The sequence below is a fragment of the Sturnira hondurensis genome, unplaced genomic scaffold, assembly GCF_014824575.4.
Source record: "Sturnira hondurensis isolate 20B ecotype Veracruz unplaced genomic scaffold, ASM1482457v3 Scaffold0008723, whole genome shotgun sequence".
NCBI classification, from domain to species: domain Eukaryota; kingdom Metazoa; phylum Chordata; class Mammalia; order Chiroptera; family Phyllostomidae; genus Sturnira; species Sturnira hondurensis.
In genome coordinates, this window is record NW_028081354.1 from 1,836,449 (window position 1) to 1,859,659 (window position 23,211).

At 50.3% G+C, this 23,211-nt stretch overlaps 1 protein-coding gene across 1 annotated transcript; it reads left to right on the plus strand.

The window, feature by feature from the left end:
- The first annotated feature begins 225 nt into the window (after nt 1-225).
- OXTR (oxytocin receptor) lies at nt 226-22,189 on the plus strand. Its single transcript, XM_037055705.1, has 3 exons — nt 226-509; nt 1,375-2,443; nt 21,098-22,189. The coding sequence occupies exons 2-3, from the start codon at nt 1,525-1,527 to the stop codon at nt 21,337-21,339; spliced, it is 1,161 nt and encodes a 386-aa protein (XP_036911600.1). The 5' UTR covers nt 226-509; nt 1,375-1,524; the 3' UTR covers nt 21,340-22,189.
- The last annotated feature ends 1,022 nt before the right edge of the window (nt 22,190-23,211 follow it).

The following is a 23,211-nucleotide window of genomic DNA, read 5'->3' on the forward strand; positions in this document are numbered from 1 at the left end:
CATTGCCAGAGAGTCTGGAGCTTCTAAACCAAGAAAGAAACAAACAAACCGGTTATTTACGAGCTCCTTCTCTCCTGCAGTTTTAAGCTGCTGTGAAATAAGCCTGTCTGTTACCACTCAGAGGCCAAAGTTAGGGTGTCTTAACCCTGCTCTGTGGGGGTCGGCACTGTTGGCTCCTGTGCCCCCCAGCGGATTCCTGCGGTGGTGCAGTCCCTGCCACTCGCTGCAGGAGAGCGGAGCACCTGCAGACAACGCTGCATGCTGACGCTATCCGAGCGCACAACCCCCGCTGTGCTCCTAGTTAGCGATCTGTCCCTGTCCAGAGGCCTGCCAGACTGCGGGAGAGGGTATTCCAGTCGAGGATTCAGAGTCCGAGATCTCAGCATAGTGGCAGACAGTGCCAACAGCAGCTACCCCAACCTGGGCTGGAAGCCCACGCTCCTTTGGAGCCGTCCGCGGTGGTGAAACTCAGGGAGCCAACTTCAGGCCCGTCTGTGGACTCCGTGCAGGTAGCTGGGTCCTGCCCACCTGTGGATGGGGTGGCTGGGACTGATAGGGCCATCGGACTCAAGTGGAAGTGGTGGAGTGCCTCACGCTCCTGGTTCCTGTAGGCGCACGGGGTGCTCGGAGAGACTGTAAAGTGACTGCTCGGGATGGAGATGCAGAGCCCTTGATCATCGGGGCCAGGATGCGCTCCGGATTCCTGAACCTTCGAGGCTGCTGGGCTGGGGAGGCTCCCTTTGGGGAAGTGTCTGAGCCCGGGAGGATTCCCGCGGGTGGGATATTGGGGATGGCGGTTGGGCATCCCGGGGGGCGTACTGAGGCAGGAGTTGGACTGGGAAGCCGCTGCTGTGGAAGTTTGGAGTTGGGTGGGGGGCTGATTAGGCGTCTTAGAAACAGGAGGTTGGAGGATGGTCCTGAGCTGGAGTTTTTCAGGCAAGGGCTGCTGGGGATCTACGGAGGAAATAACTGAAGTAAAGTTTACTAGGAAAGGTAGCTGGTTTGGGGGTGTCGAGGGAGGTGGCAGTGCTGAGGGCCGTGGGAGGGTAATTTGGCGACCCCTGGGGAAGGCGGCAGGTTTAATAGCCCTCCCAGTCCTGGAACAAAGTGGCTGATTAGGACTCTGTCCTCTCCTTCAGTCGAAGCGACTGAATAACTCAAGGAACTGGAGGTCCAGTAGATTCGCGCTCATTTCCAGAGGATCAGAGGAGGTATCGCCAACGGGGATTTCTGGGGTGGCGGCTGAGCAATCCCGGGGCAGCCAGTCGTGCCCCGAGTCTCAGATGATTTGGGGTTCCCGGGAAGGGGACACCAGCACTGCATGTGCGTGGGGAGAAGAACGCGGCTTTTAAAGTCCCGGGGGGTTCGTTTCAGGGTCCCACCCAGCAGATCGGTCTGCAGAACTCCAGGAGCAGAAACCGAGCCGCTCCCCCAGGCACGCCGGGACGCCGCGTCGGGCCCTGCCCTGTCGCGCCACACCTTAAAAGGCACCAAGGCCAGGGTCTCACAGCAGTGGCTACAGTCATGGAGGGCGCACTTGAGGCCAACTGGAGCATTGAGGCGGTCAACGGGAGTGCGGCGCCGCTAGCAGCCCAGGGCAACCGCACCCACGGGGTGCAGCGCAACGAGGCCCTGGCGCGAGTGGAGGTGGCGGTGCTGGGCCTCATCCTCTTCCTGGCGCTGAGCGGCAACGCTTGCGTGCTTCTAGCACTGCGCACTACGCGCCACAAGCACTCGCGCCTCTTCTTCTTCATGAAGCACCTGAGCATCGCGGACCTGGTGGTGGCGGTGTTCCAGGTGCTGCCACAGCTGCTGTGGGACATAACCTTCCGCTTCTACGGGCCGGACCTGCTGTGCCGCCTGGTAAAGTACTTGCAGGTGGTGGGCATGTTCGCCTCCACCTACCTGCTGCTGCTCATGTCGCTTGACCGCTGTCTGGCTATCTGCCAGCCTCTGCGAACCCTCCACCGCCGGGCAGACCGCCTGGCTGTGCTCATCACGTGGCTGGGCTGCCTGGTGGCCAGCGCGCCACAGGTGCACATATTCTCGATGCGCGAGGTGACGGACGGCGTTTTCGACTGCTGGGCCAGCTTCATCCAGCCCTGGGGGCCCAAGGCCTACGTCACTTGGATCACGCTAGCCGTCTACATCGTGCCAGTCATCGTGCTCACCACCTGCTACAGCCTCATCTGCTTTAAGATCTGGCAGAACATTCGAATCAAGACGGCGGCAGTGGGGGCGGCCAAGGGACCCGGGGGTGCAGTGGCGGGCAGCAGGGAGCAGGAAGCCCTGGCACGAGTCAGCAGCGTCAAACTCATCTCCAGGGCCAAGATCCGCACAGTCAAGATGACCTTCATCATCGTGCTGGCCTTCATTGTGTGCTGGACGCCATATTTCTTCGTTCAGATGTGGAGCGTCTGGGACACCAAGCCGCCCAACGAAGGTAGCTTGGGGTGGGAGACCGGGAGGAGCAAGCCCAGCTGGGCAGGGCCCTGCTACTGCCACCTCCGCGTGCATCCAGGGTTCTGAGGGCCTCCTGTGGGGAGAATCCTGCAGAGCTGGGTTGGAGTCATGGCTCCGTCCTCCACTGGTAGGGTGATTTGGGGCATAACCTCCTCCAGCCTCTACTTCCTCTGTTGTAAAATGGCAATAATGATAGAAGTACCAGCTCTCTCACCCAGCAGTACAGGAGTGAAATGAGAAAATGCACATAAAGCCCTTAGTGCAGACCTTGGGCTACACATAGGGTGTATGTGGTCTCTGGTTCCTTACTACAGACCAGGAAACTGAGGTTCAAGTAACTTCCTGTTCTGCAGGGTTAGTGAGTGTGGGAGGTAACTTTCAAACCCAGGCCCAAGTTCAATATCCACTCATTTTAAGTTCACTTTGCATTGCACTTCCATTTTCAGTTCAACTGAGCCTGAACCCCCCAGGTCTGGTTTGGATAAGGGGAGTGGGAGATGGGCAATTAGATTTGTCTCATAAAGCGCTGAGAGGATGCTGGATGGGGCATTGTGGGGAGGTGGAGATGAGCTTCTGAACTATGGCTTGGTGGACATAGTAGGAAGGTAGTAACACAGGCTCTGCAGGCAGGCCTGGGAGCTGGGTAATGTGGCTTATGCTAGGGGTTTGGGGGAAGGGAAGGGAGCAGGGATACAATTTTTCTGATTGGACCTGGAGGTTTGAGTGATTTCTACAGGGAGCTTGCCCTCCAGTTGGAGGAGGATGGAGGTCAGGGCTGAGGGTGGCCAGGGGCTGTTGTCCAAGCTTGGCTGGTAGGAGAGGATAGAATGGGGCAATCTGTGGGGAGGGAATTTGGGGGAGCAGAGAGTGTAGCAGGCTCCAGGGGTTGGGGGATTGTAGCTGTCTCTAGGTGGCTAGGAGCTCCAGGCAGTTGCGGCCTCATTGCCCACAGTTTGCAAAGAGCAGGAGGGCAGTTTGCAGAGATCAGTGGTGGTAAATAACTCACATCTTTGTGTTGGAGAGTAAGAGCATAAAACTGCACTGGGATGCCAGGGACTCACATGTTTATAGGACAGACCAAGGGATTTCCTTTCACTAGTCTGCCTTTGAGACAGCAAAAATGTCCCATTTCCTGATGCAGTTGTTACTGCTCCCAACAGTCTCGTACACGATCATCCCGGGCAAGCTGAAGTCTCCCTTCATTCAGCTGGGTAACTTTGCTTTGCTCTCTTCCCCAAACGGTGGGCTCCGGGCTCTCCCAGCTCTCCCAGCTCTCCCAATTAGCCTAGAGTTCACAAACCCAAGTCCATTGTCATGCGATATTTATGGAACAACTGTAGCAGCCCCTCTAGCTGTGAGGGGTGAGGTTGCTGGGAGGACTCAGCGGAGCCAGCCTGGCTTCATCACTCAGTGTCTGGTCACGCCTTACGGAGGGGATTCAGGGATCCAGAGAGGGGACGGCACTTGCTGTAGGTCACACAGCAAGTCGTGGAGGCAGAGCCGAGAGACTAGAGCTGAGGTTTCCTGTCCACCCCGCCCCCATTTCTTTCTGTGCCAGGTTTCTTTTGAGGGGCACACAACAAGGGAGTTAGGTCGGGCAAAAGCCAGCAGTGGGAGGGGGCTTAGAAATAAGATAAGACACTAAGCCATCCTGTTTCGTGGGCAGGCTCCAGAGAGACCAGACCCAGGAGCTCAAACACCAGCCCTCGAGGAAGTGAGGCTGATACTCCCTGAGAGCAGGTGGGGAGGCCTGGGGTCCGCTCCTCCCTCCAGCTGTTACTAGCTATGTATGGGCTTTGGGTGAGGATCCTCTCTCCCCTTGACCCTTAGTGTCTGGCTTTTAGGGTGAGGACGTTTTGGCATCAGCTCATTCACTCAGCAGGTACCGTGACTCTTCTCTCTTTGCAGCCCCTCACCTCTCCCTTTCATTGTTCTCCCCTCGTCCCATGTGACTTCCTGTGGTCCATCCCCTCCCTCTGCTCTCCTCTTTCTCCCTTTCTTCCCCGAAGATTGAGAGCATGGGGCCAACACAAGTTACAATCACTCGAGAACTGGATACCTTTTCTACCCTTTAAAACTACACCAAACAATTTTTTTTGTCTATCTTAAAAACAAGACAAAGGGAAGGAGGAGCTAGAAAGTACTCCGAGGTAAGTGAGGGCCAGAGGCCTTCGGGGTCCCTGTGGTGCCCTGAGGATGTCCTGGGGTGAAGCCTGCGCTGGAGATGGGCTTCCGGTTGGGCTCCAGGAGCAGGGGAAGAAATGGGCTCTATGAACGTCGGGCCTTCTTTCCCTTTGCTCCTTTGCTTTTTCCTTGTTCAGAGAAAAGGGCGGGTCTCGTGAAAAGCCCAGGTCCTTCTGGTCCTCCCAGGCATCCTGTCCTGGGTGCTTTGAGAGGAGTACCAGTGCGGACCACAGGGCATCCATGACTGCACTGCTGGCCACCACTGCCTCCGCCTCCATGCCCGTGTGTTGCCAGGAACAGGTGCCAGTCCACATGTGAGAAGCCCGTGGAGCACAGAGGACTTGGGCTCTGGCCGCCAGCCTGGCCAAGGGATATAGAAGTCTGAGTGGCCGTGGGCTCAGCCAGAATGCATGTCCTGTGCCCACTTGGCATTATTCTGGATAATTGCAGGTAGCAGGCTGGGCCATCAGAAATGATGATGTTTACAGTCACCTTGGAGATATGACTCAATCTGGAAACTATGGGCAAGCTCAGGAGATGTTAATCAGCAAATTGGAATCAATGCACAGCCCCTGCTTTTCTGTTTAAGAGCAAAGTGATTTACAAGAGATGCAAAACATCTAGATCAGGGCACCTTGCTCTGCTAATTTCCTGGGGGTCGGAGGCTGGAAGCTCAGGGAGCTTGTGAACAGTGTGGTGTTCTTCAGGGAAGTACCTGGACAGTAGGCTCAGACCGAGGCAGGAGTGGGGCGGACGTAGGGTCTCTTCCTGCAGATAGCTTCCCCACGAAAATCCCTGGAAAACAGAACCAGGAGCTCTCTAACCACTGGCTGCAGGTCACAGTGGGTGGGGAAATCGCACTAGCCTAGGCAGCTGGTCTCATTGCCTCTTGCGGGATGCCAAGTCCCTGCTTCCGTCGGGGCTCATGCTCTCTGGTGTTCTCTCAAAACCCAGGTGCCCCTTTTTCATTCTCTCCCTCAAATGACTTCTGGTCCCAACCTCCTACACCTTCATTCACACCAAGGGCTGCCTTTACGGGCTTAGAGTTTATCTTACTCCCAAAGTAATTTGCCATGGGGCCCTAACATCCAGGTACTGGGGAACGATTAAGTATATATAAGGAAACTTAGAGAAAGGGGGAAAAGACTAAGATGATTATAATATAATAAGTATAATAATAAAAATAAAGTCTGTATAGAGGTGAGTTTTTGTATACATGGGGCTTCCTTTTCATAAGAGCCAAAACAGAGGAAAAAACCCCAGTTTCAATATTTCTACTGTTTGGAAGAAAAAACAACGAATGATAAGAGTGATAGCTGGCTGCCCCTATTGAACCTGGAGGCACTGGGCAAATCCCCCAACAGGAGAAGGAGCAGGGTAACCTGCTCAGCAGGAGGTGGTAACCCAATCAGCTTCCCTCTTTGAAGCAGCCGGGGTGATTGGAGCCCCGACTTGGTGAGATAGCAGGAGGAGGGCTGAGACCGGACACTCATGCAGCTTTGACAAGCCCCACACGTGTCCTTCAGGATCAAATTCTGGGAATACAAGAAAGAAAACTGTACTTGAACAAGAGTTAAATAAAAATTTAAAAAAAATTCCACAGCCAAAGATTTGGCACTAGTTTTTCCCCTTGAGCTCAACAGAATTTGCTTTGCTGCTGGGCCCGAGAACCCCAGCCCTGGGGTAGTTGTGAAGGAGGACATAGAGGGGGTTGAGTTCGTTTTCCCAGGGCTCAGGGTGGGGGGCAGCTGGTTTTGAGTCTCCGTCTCTAGTTTTCTCCTTCCAGTGTGTCCCTTGTGCAGAGCCCATTCCAGTGGGCAGAGATGGGGGACAGGTTGGCACATGGGGTGGGGTGTGCCGCCCGCACTCACCAAGCAGTCAGTGTGGCTCCTGTCTAATCACCATCCTCAGGTGCTGGGCAGCTAGAGGAGATGCTTTTGAATGAAAAGGAAACCTCACTGACATTTGTAGATGAGCCATATTCATCTTTCAGAATAGTCCCTTCTTCTCCCAAACTCGCCAATTTCCATAGGAGCAAGTGAGTACCCAGAGACAGAGCAGGGACCTCCACAGCCTGGGCCAGGCAGCAGGCAGGCACTGCAGGGCTCCGGGCTCCGCGGCGTGGGCAAAGGGCCACACAGCCGGCCTGTGTTTGGAGGCTGCTCGGCCATTTTCTCCCGCGCGTCCTTGAGCAAGTTGTTCCATGTCTGTGACTCACTGCCTCTTCCTGTGTATCATGAAGACTGCACAGCCTACTCATGGCGTTGTTATGAGGGTGACATGGTGTGGCCTGTGGGGGCCACATGATCAGGGTCGCACTTCTGCTCCCTTTCCCCCCATTCTACGTGCTAAAATTCTGGTTTGCCTTCCTGGGGTTGACTTTGAAACTTTGGCAGTTATTCCCGAGGGAGGAGATGGACATTTTTCTATTGAGAGCCCAGGCGGAGGGAGAAGGGGAAGCAAGCATAGCCTGCTGGACGGCAGGCCCTGTGTCCAGGCAGTTGGTAGGTGGAGAGGCTCTGGGTAAGGCCGGAGAGGTGGACTGGGAGCCTTCGGGGACACCTGACCTGTTCACTGGTGTGTGCCTGGTGCCTAGCATGGCTGGGCACCCACTGGGATCCCAACCAGGGTTTGCTGAACAGAGCAAGTGGGGTATGGGAGGAGGGAAGTGCACGAGAAAAGACAGGGATGAGTGTGTAGAGCGGGACTCACAGGAACAAAGACTTTCTAAGCAGCCCTCCAACCGGCTGCTCTCTACGCAGTAGAACTGGCTACCTAGTGAAGAAATGAGCGCCCCATCACTGGGGGCAACCAGGCATTTGTCAGGGGTGTTGTGCTAGAAGGGAAGTTCAAATGCACAGGAGGCTTGGTTTTAACTTGTTTCCCATTTGAAAATGAGCTTCCCAGCCCCTGCCTGTTTCTGTGGAACTGCAGCCCCTCCGGTGTGCCCTGCCCACTTTACAAGGACACTGCCGGAGATGTGGGGGGGCTGGCAACTTGGAGACGGGTCTGCTTCCAGGTGACCATAGATGTGGAGAGCAGTGGGAGAGGGTGGGCCGGAGGAGAGCGAACAGATCACCCTCGGCTTGGGAGAGCTCTCAGCTTTACTCTTCTGGGCATAAACTGTAATCAGAGGGACAGTTAATAACCATACTCTCGTTTGATTAAGCAATTTTGACTTCTTTTATGTTCTTGGCTAGTGCTAATGTTTTCCCTTTGGGTTTTTGACCCAAGCGACTTTCCTTTTTTAAAAGGTTTGATTAGTAACAGCAAAAATAAAAATCTGGTGGGTGAGTCTTTGCTGCATATTCTTTCCCATTTGATGGGTGTCTGAGTGGGTTGGAGAGAGGGTTGAGGAGGGGGAGCAGGGGGTGCGGGAGAGTCTGTGGGAGGAGATCAGCTCTCTGGAAAGACTGGGCTGGGCCTGGGGTCAGTGGCTGGCCTGTCAGCTGCCTGAGGGGCAGGCTCACCTGATGACCCCATCGCCTTGCCCTGAGCACTGTGGGGAGCAAAGACAAGCCCATAAGGCTCACCCCCAGGGGCTGGACGGGGGCTGACCTCTGCTCTGCCAGACCCCGTGTATCAGTCCCCATCAGCCATAGCCTGTGGACCCCAATGTAGCACTAAGAAGTGACGAGAGTCCCCTTGGGCATGTCTCTGGGTGGTGTGTGGGCCTCTGCTGCTGAGTGACGGAGAGAGTATCTCCTGGTGCAACACGATGCTCTCTCTGGGCATCAGTTTCAGGGAACTGAGGAGTTGGATTTGCTGATATCAGTACCACCCCTTCTTAAGTGCCAGACCCTGTGCTTGGCTTCATCCTTGGTCCTCACCCAAACGCAGCAAGGGACAGGGGCATTACCCCCATTTTACAAATAAGGGGACTGAGACCCGGGGAGGTATGACCTGCTTGAGAGCACACTGAGTAAGTGGTGGGGCTGGGATTTGAACCCACTCACCTCACATCAGACACTGCCAGACTGCACCACCCCTGTCCTCAGGCCAGCATTTTCAAGGACTTCTGTTCCCCTCAGTGTCTGGGCTTCTGGGCAATTGTTAAAACAGCTCATTCCTGGCTCTGTGTCAGAAGCACTGTACCAGAGCCCTGCACCCTCTCTGGGGCCCAGACACCCCAACTCCTGGGCTCTTCCCAGCAACACCCAGCTCCAAGGCTGCTAACGGCACTGCCCTGTCAGCGTGCCGGGCTCTAAGCCTTTGTCACTCGACTCCCCCGCAGCCCAGTGACCACACCGTCTTAGCTGCACACCTCTCCTGTCAGCACTTCTTTTTTTCTTTCATTGCCACCTTCCTGGTTGATAACAGCTGTTTTCAACTTTGGCTGTTGGCATTTTGGGCCAGATAATCTTTATTTTGAGTGTGGCATGGGAGCGGGGGCAGGGCTGCTGGTTGAGGAGCACTGGTTTAGAGCCATGTGGAGGCTTGGCCTGAACTAACATCCAGCAGGCGAGTGCACCCTTGTCACCTCTGCTCTGGGCTCTGGCCAGTTGGCCTTGTGTCCCCTGCTAGGCCTGCCGACGTGATCCTTCCCACAGGTCCTTTTCCACGTGCCCATGCCGACACTGTTCTCCCCACAGGAGTGCCCACCGCAGTCTCTTCCATGGAGACCCATCCTTCAGAGTCCAGGCCCCATGTGTGGCCTGCTTTGTGCACAACTCCAGGGGGTGCCATTTACCTCAGGCTCTGGGAGGAGGGTGCTGTCAGCAGCTATGCGGGGACAAACCCAACACAGGGCCTGACAGGCACTTCCAGTGGCCCTTTCATGAAACTCTCTCTGTCTCCCCCAGCTGGGGGGGGAGGGGGTCTTTCTTCCTCTTCTGAATGCCAATGCATTCGTTCCACAAAGAGTTATTATTCAGCACCTTCCGAGGGTCCTGTCCACACAGCCTCTGCTTGGGTCTGTCCGACCTCCTAATAGCAGTTTGCAGGGAGCCCTCCTCAGGCCTTTGCCTGCCCTCTCGTGGCCAGCAGCTGCCACGTTTGTAAACATGGGACAGACAGGCCAAGGTTGGTCACAGAATTTTGGGCACACCACGGATCTCTGGGAGGGGCACCCCTAGTTGCTGGCAGGCTGGTGTCAGGGTCTTATGCCCCAAAGGGAAGCTGGTTGGAGCTGTGGCAATGACCCTGGGCAGTTGACCAAACCTGCCTGGAGCTCAGTTTTCTGGGGTTAAGAATAGAGTTGAGGGGAGGGTGCAATGTGCCAGTGGCATAGTGCCTGGCATATAGTAAGTGCTCAATAAATTTTTGCTTTAAAGAGAAATTTCAAGACAGGCCAGGGCCTAGGGCAAGTCAGTACAGTTGGGGGGGAGGATTGTTTTGAGCCCAAGAGCAGCGTTCTAGCAGAGGGGCCGCACTCTCAGCTGAGGAGTGGTGGCAAGGAGAGGCTGGGAAGGAGTGTGTTACGAGAGAAGAAAAACGAAAGCCTCTCTGGAGGGGGCAGCAAGCCGTGAGGTGGGGAGGTTCTAGCTCTGGGTTTGAAAATTCGAGGAGACTGCAGTGTGATGGGTGGGCAGGATGGGGTGTAACCAGGTGGTCTTCAGTGTTCCAGCCCCTGGTCCCTGTGACCTGATTCCCGGCCACCAAGGGGCAGCCTCTGCCAGAGCCCCCCTTTTTGCTCTGCCGGAAGCTGTCTGCCCGTTTGCCAGATGTTCCAGTACCAGGTGCCTCTGCTCTCCAGGGCCCATGCTCACACTGCCATGGTCACTCTTTCTCACTGTTTCTTTCTCTCTCTCCCCACCTGACCCTGGTATCTGAGTGTGAACTGAATTTTTCTAGAGGGAATTGCATTTCAGTCCAGTCATCTTGTTAGGAGGCCATCTCCTGTCATCAAGCAGGAAAATTGTCTTTTTGCCTTTCCAATGTGCTAGTGGGGGTAACTGATTGATTTGGACTTCGGTCTGCTAATTTCATGCCTAGCTGAATTCAGTCCCTTATTGAACTCTTTCTACTTTCCAGTCTCTGCTGGCCATGACAGAGCCGCAAATGAGACAGTCTTTAGCCACAGGTTATAAACATAAATAATGACAGTATGAAAGGATAATGCTGTAAGAGAGAGATTTATTTATCAAGTACTGTAAATGCCCTAAGAGGGATTCATTGATTCTCTGTCTGGGGAAAAAAATTAGGAGGGCTTCAGAGAGGAAGCAGCATTTAGAAAGGGTTTTGAAGGACGAGTATGAACTGGCTATACAAAGAAGTAAATGTATATTCCACGTTAAGATCATTGGATAGTTACTTTATTATCTTTACCCCTATTGGAGGGATACTTCTCAGTCTTCAGTGTGCATACAAGTCATGTGGGGGATCTCGTTAAAGTGGAGACTCTGACTCAGAAAGTCTGGTTGGCTTTGCATTCTTAACAAGCATCCAGGCGGTATCTATGCAATGCCCATGCAGCTGGCCCATTGACAACACGTGGAATAGTAGGTAGTCAATATCTTCTCTCTTTTACTAAAACTTGCAGTTTGCCTTTACACATACAGCACAAATTGGCTGCAGGGTCCTGTTGTCCTCGTAGGGTAGAGAAGGGCTGGTTGTTTGCAAAAAGAGCCCTGCTTTTCTGTTTTCAGGGTGTGGTTATTCCTTAGGTTCAGTCCAGTGAACCTAACATGTCCCCTAGGTTTGAGAAGTGACATAATAGAAGCCCATTTAACACTTCAGGCCATACATCTGGCTGTTGATCTTTACGATACAAGGGATGATTACACACTTGTGATTTTTAAAACGATTCATGTGCTATGAAATCATGATCTTTTCTTATCTACTTATTTATTTATTTATATTTTATTGATTATGCTATTACACTTGTCTTGATTTTCCCCCCTTTGCTCCGCTCCACCCAGTAACCCCCCTTTCTCAGGCAACCCTCACACCATTGTTCATGTCCATGGGTCATACGTATAGGCTACTCCATTTCCTATACTGTACTTTACATCCCTAGGGCTATTCTGTAACTGCCAGTTTGTGCTTCTTTTTTTTTTAAAGATTTTATTTATTTATCTTTAGAGGAGAAGGGAAGGAGAGAAATATCAATGTATGGTTGCCTCTCGTGAGTCCCCTGCTGGGAACTGGCCCGCAACCCAGGCATGTGCCCTGACTGGGAATTGAACCACAATCTTGTGGTTCACGGGCCTGCGCTCAATCCACTGAGCTACACCAGCCAGGGCCAGTTTGTGCTTCTTAATACCCTCACCTCTTCACCTATTCCTCCATGCCATCCATACCCATGATTCTGTCTCTGTTCTTGTTTGCTTAGTTTTTTTTTAATTCAATTGTTGATAGACAGGTATTTTTGCCATTTTGTTATTCCTAGTTTTGATTTCTTTTTCTTAAATAAGTCTCTTTAACATTTTATATAATAATAGTTTGGTGATGATGAACTTTTAGTCTTTCCTTGTCTGAGAAGCTCTTCATCTGCCCTTTGATTCTAAATGGTAGCTTTGCTGGGTTGACAATCTTGTCTGTAGGTCCCTGCTTTTCATGACTTTGAATATGTCTTGCCAATTTCTTTTAGCCTGCAAAGTTTCTTTTGAGAAATCAGCTGACAGCCTTATGGGAACTCCCTTGTAGGTAACTTCTTTTCTCTTGTTGCTTTTAAGATTCTTTCTTTATCTTCAACCCTTGGCATTTTAATTATGAAGTGTCTCGGAGTGGGCCTCTTTGCATCCATCTTGTTTGGGACTCTCTGTGCTTCCTGGAACTGCATGTCTATTTCCTTCACCAAATTAGGGAAGTTTTCTTTCATTCTTTTTTCAAGTAGATTTCCAATTTCTTGCTTTTTCTCTTCCTCTTCTGGCATCTCCATAATGTGAATGTTGGAATGCTTGAAGTTGTCCCAGAGCTGCTTAACCTATCCTCATTTTTGGGGATTCTTTTTTCTTCTTGTTCTGATTGGTGGTTTTTTGCTTCCTTGTGTTCCAGATCATTGATTTGACTCTTGGCTTCATCCACTGTACTGTTGTTTGCCTGTAAATTGTTCTTTATTATAATTAGTATATCCTTCATTTTTTAAAAAGATTTTATTTATTTATCTTTAGAGGGGAAGGGAAGGTGAGAGGGATAGAAATATCAATGTATGGTTGCCTCTTGTGCGTCCCCTGCTGGGAACTGGCCTGCAACTCAGGCATGTGCCCTGATTGGGAATCGAACCTCAGTTGTTTAGTTCACAGGCCCACACTCAATTCACAGATCTACACCAGCCAGGGCATAGCCTTCATTTCTGACTGGATCATTTTTTTGCTGTTGAGGTCATCACTAAGTTCCTTGGGCATCCTTGTAAACAGTGTTTTGAGCTCTGCATCTGATAGGTTGCTTATCTCCATGTAGTTTAGCGCTTTTTCTGGAGTTTTGATCTGTTCTTTCACTTGACCCATGTTTCTTTGTCTCCTTGTTTTGGCAGCTGCCCTGTGTTTATTTCTATGTATTAGGTAGAGCTGCTTTGACTCCATGCCTTGGTAGTGTGGGCTAATGTAGTAGGTGTCTTGTAAGGTCCAGTGGCACAGCCTCCCCTATCACCCACGCTGGGTACTCAAGGTGCACCTTTTGTGTGGGCTGAGTACACCCTCCTCTTGTAGTTGAGCCTTGGTTGCTGCTGGCAGTTAGCTGTAAGGATTGGCTGTGACCACTTACCACCAACCTCTGCCCTGCCATCAACTGTTCAGGGTCAGGGTGGTGGTGCTCTGACATGGCCTGTAGCTGTCCACTGGATACATTGGCCCTGGAATTTCCTGGGTTGTGCAGGCCAAGGTCCTCCCCATCCTGTGTTTTGTCCAGTGCCACCCTGCCTGAGCTATAAAGCAATCTGAGATGGCTGATGCTTGTGCTGGGCTTGGAGATTCCCAGGTGAAGCCAAGCCAGGAATCTAGGTTGTTTGCTGCTAGAACCAGGCCTGGGGCTCACTGAGGCCAGCTCTTGCTTGTTTGAGAGGATTTAGGGAGTTGTTCATGAGCCAAGACCAGCCATTCATATGGAAAAGCAGCTTGGGTGGGCCAGTAAGTTGGGTGGGGTGGAGTGTCTGGGGATCTCCAAGGCAGTTTAAACAGTGTTAGCCAGGTTGATGGAGTCTCAGATATGACACTAGTTTGCTGGCTCTGTCGGGGGAGGGTTTAGAAAAGGGACAATGGCCTCTGCTTGCCTTGATGCCAGATACTTCAGTTCCCCCCTGTCTGCCACTGGTGCCTTTCAAGCTGCTACCCCAGTGCTGGAGCTCAGAGGGAGTGAGTCTGAGTAGGTGAGTCTGTGTGTGGGCTCTTTAAGAGGAAGCATCTGGGGCTCTAGCAGTTTCTCCCACTGACTCAATCCCCTCGGGTTTTTGCAGCCAGAAGTTGTGGGGACTTTTCTTCCTGGCACTATAACTTTGGGCTGGGGGCCAGGTGTGGGGCTGGGACTCTTCACTCCTAAGACATCCCTCCTGAATTTTTATTCACCACACATAGGTATGGGACTTGCATCTGCGCCCCTCCTCCCAGTCTAGATGGATGTGGTTTCTTTAATTCTGTAGTTGTCAGACTCCCACTCAACTTGATTTCTGATCATTCTAAATGATGATGGTTCTATATTGTAGTTGTGATTTTGTTGTGGTTGCACGAAGAGGTGAGCCATGTCTGCCTATGCCACCATCTTGACTGGAAGTCCTCAGTGATCTTTTCAAAGAAGGCACTCTGTACCACATATTGGCCTTCAATCTTTATATATATGTACATTAAAAAAAAGTCTTCTTTAAGCCACAACTCCCAAATTCTACACAGCTCCTATAGAAACAAGAGACTCAGCCCTGAATTTCTCATCTGCTGTAGTGGGAGTTGAGGGTAGGAGGGGAAATGCTATTGATTTGGGAGAGGTGAGGAGGCCTTGAACCTACTGATGGTTTCTGGAGTATAAGAGTTGATGAGCTTGGTTTGAATCAGATGAGAGATGCCAAATGAGCTGTGCTTTTGACTCGTATGTGAAATGCCTCTGGAGCAACATAGCCCAGAGAGGCCTTGGGCAGCTGTGTGTCAGCTGTTCTGGGCTAATTTGGGCCCTCACTGGAAATTTCAGTGGAGGGAGTGCCTGGAGACCCAAACTGGGGGGTTCTTGAGGTTTTAATAGAGCTGGGCTGGTAGGCAGATTGAAGGCTCGGGCATACAGCCCTGGGGGGTCCTCAGCTGCCCACCCCTCTGTGAGTCACGGTGCTGAGTGGCCATATAGAGTTGTTTTTGTCTCCTGGGGTATAGTTGCCCAGCATGGGATGTCTGCTTTTGGTGCGTGGCCATTTCTACTCACCTTCCTTGCTTGGAGTTCCCTCTTTGAAGATCACCTGTGGTCCCCAGTCTTGGGCCCACCAGCCCCTCCCCCAGACACTGCAGCTCCCTATTTAATAGAGTGCCTGCCTCATACAGCTCTCTCTTTCCCACAGGTGAGGGCTGGTCCCCAGGGCTGGCTCAGTGGCTGGCACCCAGTAGATGGATGCCAGCTACCTAGAGTAGAGTAGCACGAAAGGATGCACATCTCATAATCTCCCTCCTCCCCCTCCTCCTCTGAGCTTGAGGTCAGGCTGGTATGAGGGCCAATCCCTGATCAGTGCCTCCCACTTGCCCTCCCTTCTAGGCAGGAACCAGAGAGCAGTGTGCAGAGCAGGGCTGGTCCCGGGGTGGGGCATGGGGGGTGTTGTTTTTACGGAGGGTCAGTTGGAGAGCTGTTGCCACCTCCCCTTTTGTGTTTCTTACATCACTGGCAGAGTAAGATTTTTCCAAAGTCTAAAGTTCATTTGGTGGCACTTAACCCAATCCAAGCGCTCTGGGTTTTGATATTTCTTTTTATTTTTTTATTTTATTTTTTGAAGTCATCAAAAAAAGGGCAAAGGGCAGGTTTTTATAAAAAATTGTCCTGGGATCAGGAGTCCCCAGACCCTGGGCTTTAAAAACTTATGTTTTTAATCAGTCTTGGATGGTGCGGCTCAGCTGGATGGACCATTGTTCTGTGTACCAAAAAAAAAAAAAGTCCCAAGGTTTGATTCTTGGTCAGGGCACATGCCTAGGTTGCAGGTAAGATCCCTGGTTGGTCGAATGTGGGAGGCAGCTAACCGATGTTTCTCACATTGATGATGTTTCTTTCTCTCTCTTCCTCTCTCTCTCTCTCCCCTTGCGCCTCTCTCTCCCTCTCCTTCTTCCTATCTCCATCTGAAATAAATTAAAAATATGCAGTTAATCATATCTCATACCCATTAGTAATAATAACGCTAATTACTTGAGCAAACACTTTGCCATTCACAAAGCACTTTTACACCTTTTTTCCCCAATTTTCCCAAAGTGCTTGTGAGTATCCTGTGTTCTATGTCCCACCCTGGGTTGCCTCAGATTCCAAGACATGGTCCAGCCCAGGCAGCAGCTTCCCACACTGTTTCACATGTGCACATTGGCGCTGACCCTGTTACGGATAAGCAAAGTAACAGTTACTGTGCACATACACATACATCCTTGTAGTTAGTAATAGCGACAACAGCTAAGCTTTATTAAGTGCTTACTGGCGTTGAGTGCCAGGAATCATGGGGAGCACTTGGAATCCTGTGGGATTAAACCTGACGATGACTCTGTAAAGAAGTTCTTTTTGTTATTTCCGTTTCACAGGTGGACAACAGGTCATTTGTCTGAGAGCACACAGTTGCGGAGCGGCACAGCTAGGCCTGGGTGGCTTGAGAGCAGCTCTGCTCCTGGCAGTGTGGGGAGAAGTGGGCTGAGTTTGCCGCTCAGGTCTGCCCCTCCCTTTCTGAGCCTTTTTCTGTGCCTTTAAACACCTGTCCCTCCTGGAGGCATCCAGATTGGCTACCTTGGTCTGTAAATGGCCAAACAGTACATATTTAGGGCTTACAGGGTATAAGATCTCTCGACCAGGTACTCAGCCTTGCCCTTCTAGTGCAAACGCTCCATAGACAAGACGTGAATGAATACAAAACTTTATTTACAAAAATCAGCTGCAGGCAGGGCTTGGCCCTCGGACTATATACTTTGCTGGCCCCTGGTCTAGACCAGGAGGTATTTCTTCCAGGAAGGGTGGTGCTCTGATAGAGGCAGTTGTTTCTCTTCCCACTTACACTTGTTTAAAAGACCTTCCTTGGGGAGTGAGCAGTGCCTGGCTTTGGAGGGGGCCCACATCTGTTGTGGGAAGGGGGAAGTTGCTGTCTGACTCTATTCCTCAAATCATACCTTGAGGGTGATTGCCCACCCAGCCTGTTTTTTTGCATTTGGACCAAGAGGATTTGTAACTGGGACTCAGCCTGACATGTGTGAATGCTGACCTAGTTTTAAGAGGAATCTGACTTTGCTACATTCAGGTAGGAACATAGGGTGACTTACTGTGTGTCCTTGGGGAAGTCACTTCCTTTCTCTGAGTTCCCCTTACCCTATCTATAATGTGGGGATAAGAATACTTTGAAAATTGTCCTGTTCTGTGTGAGCTTGAGTGGTAATTAAATGGGCAGCATTGCCACATTGTCATATGTTTCCTGCAAACGTAATTGTGAAATGCAAAGGACAGTGTTTTCCATGCCCTGTTCTGTTTCTGCCTCTCTCCAAGCCTGTGAAGACCCAAGGATTGGGCCAGTGCTGTGAGAGGGCAGTGTTGTGGCCTAAACAAGACACAGTAAGTGCAGAGGGCAGAGGAGGTGCGGTCACTCGTCTGCTTGGAAACTATCAATGGCCCCTCAGTGCCTGTAGATTAACGTCCAGACTCAGCCTGGATTCAGGGTCCTCCTCAGCCTGGCTCTTTCCATTCTCTTCTCTCATGAAACTTCCCTTCCTTTCCTCAACTCTGGCAGTCGCAGAATGCCCTCAGACATCCTCATTTTTGTGTCTTTATTCCTGCTGCCTTTTCCCTTTGAAATGTTCTCCACAGCCCCTTTCTTTATTCCCAATTAGCTCTCTATCCTGAGGATGGTTTGACATTCCAGCACTGTAGACTCCAGTTTTGGGTGATGAGGATATTTGTCACATTAAAAAAAAGTCCAGATGTGTCCATAGCATTGGCAACTTGATGTGAGCAGGTTCGGCTTAGAGAGGGTCATCCGTTCCCCAGGAGCCAGGCCGGGCAGATTATTTGCATCTGTGGCCACCAGGTGGGGGCAGAAGTGCTGGCCATTGTCCCAGCTCCTCCCACTCTGGTTGGCCAGTAGCTCCGGAATCCGTTAACTGTATACTTTTTTGTGGTTGTTTATGTTAAGCTTTTTTTAAAAAGTAGGGTATGTAAATTTCAATGATCCAAATGTAAGGAATGAGGCAAGTAGCTTAAATGAACAACTCAGATTACACCATGTAACTACACAGCTAGGTAAAACCCAGTGCCTTTCTGTCCAAACCTGAACCTCAGTCTATCCCGTTTCATGGCCTTGTATGCCCACATTCTTCCCCTGGTATCTGATCGTTCACTTTTTGATGCCTTTTAAATTTTTGACTTTTATGTGTTGATCTTGCCTCTTTCATTTTATATGTTTAATTATGATGTTAAGACATCCTATTTGTAGACTTGGTGATAATTCACCAGAATTTCTAAGCTTAAATTCATCTTCTTCTTGCCCTGATTCAAATCAGAGCGAAAAAATTTTCATTCTGTTTTATAGAAAGTGAAGAATTCAGTATTATTGGCTTTTTCCCCCTTCACGCTTTCTCTTTTAATTTTTTAAATCATCACCTGAGTGCATTTTGTCATTGCTTTGTAGGGATGGGTGGGGTGGGGGAGAAGGAGAAACATTGATTCGAGAGAGAAACGTTCACTGGTTGCCCCCTGTGCGTGCCCCTGACGGGATCAAACCAAAACCCAGGCATGTGCCCTGCCCAGTAATCGAACCCGCAGCCCTTTGGTGCACCAGATGACACTCCAACCAGCTGAGCCCCACCAGCCAGGCCTCTCTTTTCTTCTAAAAATTATTTTAGTCTAAGGATTCAATTTCTCTTTTTCACTCTCTGAACTTTTATAAGAATGTTTGATCTTTTGCTCTGTTGTAATTTGTTTTGGTCCCAGGTATGTGGAGTGATCAGACCAGTGGTTCTCAAACCTGGATGTGCACCAGAATCCCCTGAAGCGCTGCTTACAACGAATCACTCAGTCATGTCCCTGGGAGTCTGATCCAGTAGTTCTGGGGTGGGGCCTGAGAACCAGCTTTTCTATCAAGGGTCAGGTGATCTGGGGACCCCACTTTGAGAACCACTGAATTCATCTCACAAACAGCTGCCCTCCCTTTGGTGCTGGGGCCCTCGGCAGGCAAACGACTCTGCTCTGCCTTGAGGGTGCTGTCGACCTAAGAAATGTGCAAATCCGGGGAGAATTATTGTGGGTTTATTTGAGCCCGACTGACCACAGTTGCTAGGAAACAAAATCTCAACGGATTGAGAAAATGCTCTGGAGGATGGCAGTTTTGCAGTTCATTTTATACATCAGAATCGAAGGAGGAGACGTACACGAAGCCCACTGTTGGTAGATTAAGGGGATGAGAGAAGGTAAAGGAGGGAAATCTCTAGTTTTGGATAAAAAGCAAAATGGACACATACTTATTTTACATTGGTGGGTACAGGATAGTTAAATTCGCAGCGTTAGAGACGGTATCCAGGGAGCGAGGTGCCAGTGAGGGGTTCCGTGGTCTCCTGCTCTGGTGGAGCGTTGTGTCCTAAGGCATCTGGGAAAGGAGGTGACTCTGACATTCCAAAGGTGGTGCCCTTGGATTCAAAAAGACAGTACATAGGCTCACTTAAGGTAAAGACTGACCTTTGTCAAGGAAGCTCAGGCCGAGGATGTGACTACCCACCAGGACACACTTTCAGCTGGGAATTTCTATGTGTGTTTCCTCTTGGTCTCTGAGTCTGTGAGGCCCACCAGGCAGCCTCCCCCGAGATGGGCAGGTTTAGTGTGTGGCCCCCTTTCACTCACATCTGGCAACCTCAGCGTCCCCATGAAAAGTCTTTTTTTGGATTTGGCTCCAGGATCCTGGAGTTATTTTTTGAGAACTTTTTGCAGAAAACACAGAAGACTGTTGGAGTTTTTGAGCCGTTGCAGCTGCCTGCACCCATAAGGATGTGGTGTGAACAGGATTCTTGGGAACATCGTTTTCCTTGGGTTTCTGGGGCATGTTGCCTCTCCACTGTTGTTGGGGGGTATCTGAAGTTTGTCCAGTCTAAGTCCATTGAGAGATTTTTTTCCCCTTCTACTTAGAAGTATTTAGGGTTAGGGGTTTTCTTTCCCTTTGAAGCTTAAATTTGTGACAGTCAATATTTTGAAGTTGATTTCTGATTATTTCTGCCTGAAACTCAGTGAGTTTTCAGTACAATGGCTTCTACATAGTGCCTCTTAAACTTTAGTGTCACTTAAAAAAGATTTTATTTATTTACTTTTTAGAGATAGGAGAAGGGAGAGAAAGAGAGTGGGAAGGAACATCGACTGTGTGAGAGGAATTATGATCTTGCCTATCATACACAACCCAGCCTGGACCTGGCCCGCAGCCCAGGCATGCACCCTGCCTGGGAATCAAACCGGCCACCTTTTGGTTTGTGGAAGGATGTCCAGCCCACTGAGTGACACCAGTCAGGGCAATGCCACTGTTTTTGTTTATATGAATCCATTGTCATATGGAAGCTGTGTTCTTAGGGGCATCTTCACAGAAACTCCTGCAATGTTCTCAGCTGTGAAGGTAGCATCCACTTTCTGGCCACCGTGCCTGTGCCTGGGCCATTCCCCCTGCCTGGAGCACCCTTCCTCCCTTCTCTGCCTGCCAATTCATGAGCATCCTTCAGGCATCAGCTTCAGTGCTGGTTTCTGAGGGGCTGTCCGTGACTTGCTCTTATAGAGTGACACTCCTCCTTGGTGTGCTCACCCCATGGTGCTACTCATTCTGTGTGTGTGTGTGTGTGTGTGTGTGTGTGTGTGTGTGTTCCCAGCATGTAGCCTTGGTTCCTGGCATGTGGCTGTGATGGCAGCCACCAATGTGTTCGGCATTCACTGTGTTCCAGGCACTCTGTAGGCCTTGGGGCATTCCTGTGAGGCGTGTATACTCTTGTCACCATCTAGAGATTAGGAAACAACAATGTGGGGGAAATTGAAATCACTTGTCCCTGATGGGGCTAGAATATGAATGCGGTCTGCCAGCTGCCAGACTCTGTGCTCTTTGACTCTGAGTGGTAGGCTCTCATGCTTGCCGGGTGAGCTGTGAATGAGTGAGTGGCCGTGAGGAGGACAGCTCTTGTTGCTGGAAGCACACAGTGCGGAAACGTTTGATGAGAGAAAATATCGGGAGCATTCCAGAGCTGGCTAAGCCTGGGTGGGGTTGGGGGCAGGCTGAGTGCACAGCCAGAGCAAGGGTATGGAAGGAAGTCAGACTTGGTCTCTTGTGGCCCAGCTCCTGGTCCTGGAAGGAGGCAACTCTTGGAAACCGTATTAACAGTCCTGATGCCCTGTTCTCCTCCCCCTGCAGCTTCGGCTTTCATCCTCGCTATGCTTCTGGCCAGCCTCAACAGCTGCTGCAACCCCTGGATCTACCTGCTCTTCACCGGCCACCTCTTCCACGAGCTGGTGGAGCGTCTCCTCTGCTGCTCCTGCAGCCTCCTACAGGGCTCCCGGCAGGGAGAGGCAAGCAGAAAGAGCAACTCATCCAGCTTTTTCCCCAGCCGGCACGGCTCCAGCCAGAGGAGTTGCACGCAGCTGTCCTCTGTGTGACCAGCTTCGGGCTGGGCGGCCTCCCTTCGATCAGGCTGCGTGACATGGACAGTCTACCCCTTGGTGGCCTTGTATGAATGTGTGTAAGGTACCTTTCCATTTGTACAGCTCCACACCTTGGAGCAGTTTGCATGGGGGGGGGGTGTTGCTGACACGGGGTGGGGAAGTGGTCTCCATGGGGGAAGATGGTAGGGCGACTCAGCCACCAGATTGTCCTGGGATCTCCCATGAGTTCCTGCAGGTACTTCTGCTCCTCTGACTCCACCGCTGCCCCTGGCTGCTGGATGGGTTGTTTATGTTTCCTGGACTTGTAATTTCACTCCAGTACCTTTTTTCTCCTTTATTCTGTGATTTTGTGAAAGGGTATAGGATTGGTGGCCAATTATGTTTGGAAGCTCAGTGTCCTGAGCTTGGAGTAAGAAGTGGGAATGGAACTTACATCCTCCTGACCCCTCAGAGTGTGTTTGCCTTTGAGTGGATCTATCCCAGCATCATTGGGTACCAGCTTGTCAGAGGATGGTCCTAGGAGCAGAGAATTCTCTTATGAGATGATTTGGCCTAGGAAGTTGATTAAAACTTAGATTAAAAATGTTTAACAAGCTAATATCTAAGTAGCAAGTGGGGAAGAAAGAAAGAAAAAGCATCCAAATTGGAAACGAAGTAAAACTGTTTATAGATGACACAATTTTATGTATGGAAAATACTGTGGAATTCGCACACACACACTCATATTAGAACTAATTAATGAGTCCAGCAAAATTGCAGAGTACAAGGTCAATATGCAAAAATCAATTGTATTTCTTTCTACTGGCAATTAACAATATGTAAGTAAAATGAAGAAATAATTTAATTTAGCCCTGGCTGGGTGGCTCAGTTGGTTGGAGTATCATCCCGCACACCAGAAGGTCACGGGTTCTACTCCTAGTCAGGGCACATACCTAGGGTGTGGGTTTGGTTTGATCCTTGGATGGGACACATGCAGGGAGCAGCTGATTGATGCTTCTCTTTTTCTCCCCCTTCCCCTCTCTCTAAAATCAATATACATATCCATGGGTGAAGATTTTTTTAAAAAGAAATAATTTAATGTAGAATAGTATCAGAAAGAGTAAAATAGGAATAAATTTAGTGGAACAAGTACAAGATTTCTATGCTGAAAACTACAAAATATTATTGAAAGAAATTGAAGAAAACAAGTGAATGGAGAGACATCCTGTGTTCACATGTCAGAGACTTAAATATTAAGATAACAATACTATACAAATTGGTCTACCGACTTACTGTAGCTGCTGTCAGATTCCTAGTTGGCTTCTTTGTGCACATTGATAAGCTGATCCTAAAATTCATATGAAAATGCAAGGGATCCGTGACAGCCAAATAAACCTTGAAAAAGAGGATCCATCCTTCCTGCTTCCAAAACCTACTACAAAGCTACTGTAAGAAGGGCAGCCTGGCACTAGCGTAAGGGTAACCACAGTGACCAATGGACTAGAACACAGAGTACGAGTAGAAATCCTTACACTTATGGCCAGTTGATTTCTGACAAGCGTGGCAAGAGAGTTTAATAGGAAGGCAGTGTTTTCAGCAAGCGGCTCTGGGACGACTCCCTAGGCACGTGTGAGTGAGTGAAATCAGACCCCGGCCTTACACTCTATGTAAAAATTAACTCAAAATGCACCAAAGACCTAGACATCAGAGCTCAAACTACGGAAATGTTAGAAGAAAACACAGGCATAAATCTTTGTGACCTTGGATTAGGGAATGGTTTCTCAGGTGTGCCACCCAAAAGAGAGGGAAAGAAAAAAAGAGATAAACTGGGTCTCATAAAAATGGGGCACAGAACTTTTATGCTTCAAAGGACACTGTCTGAAAAGT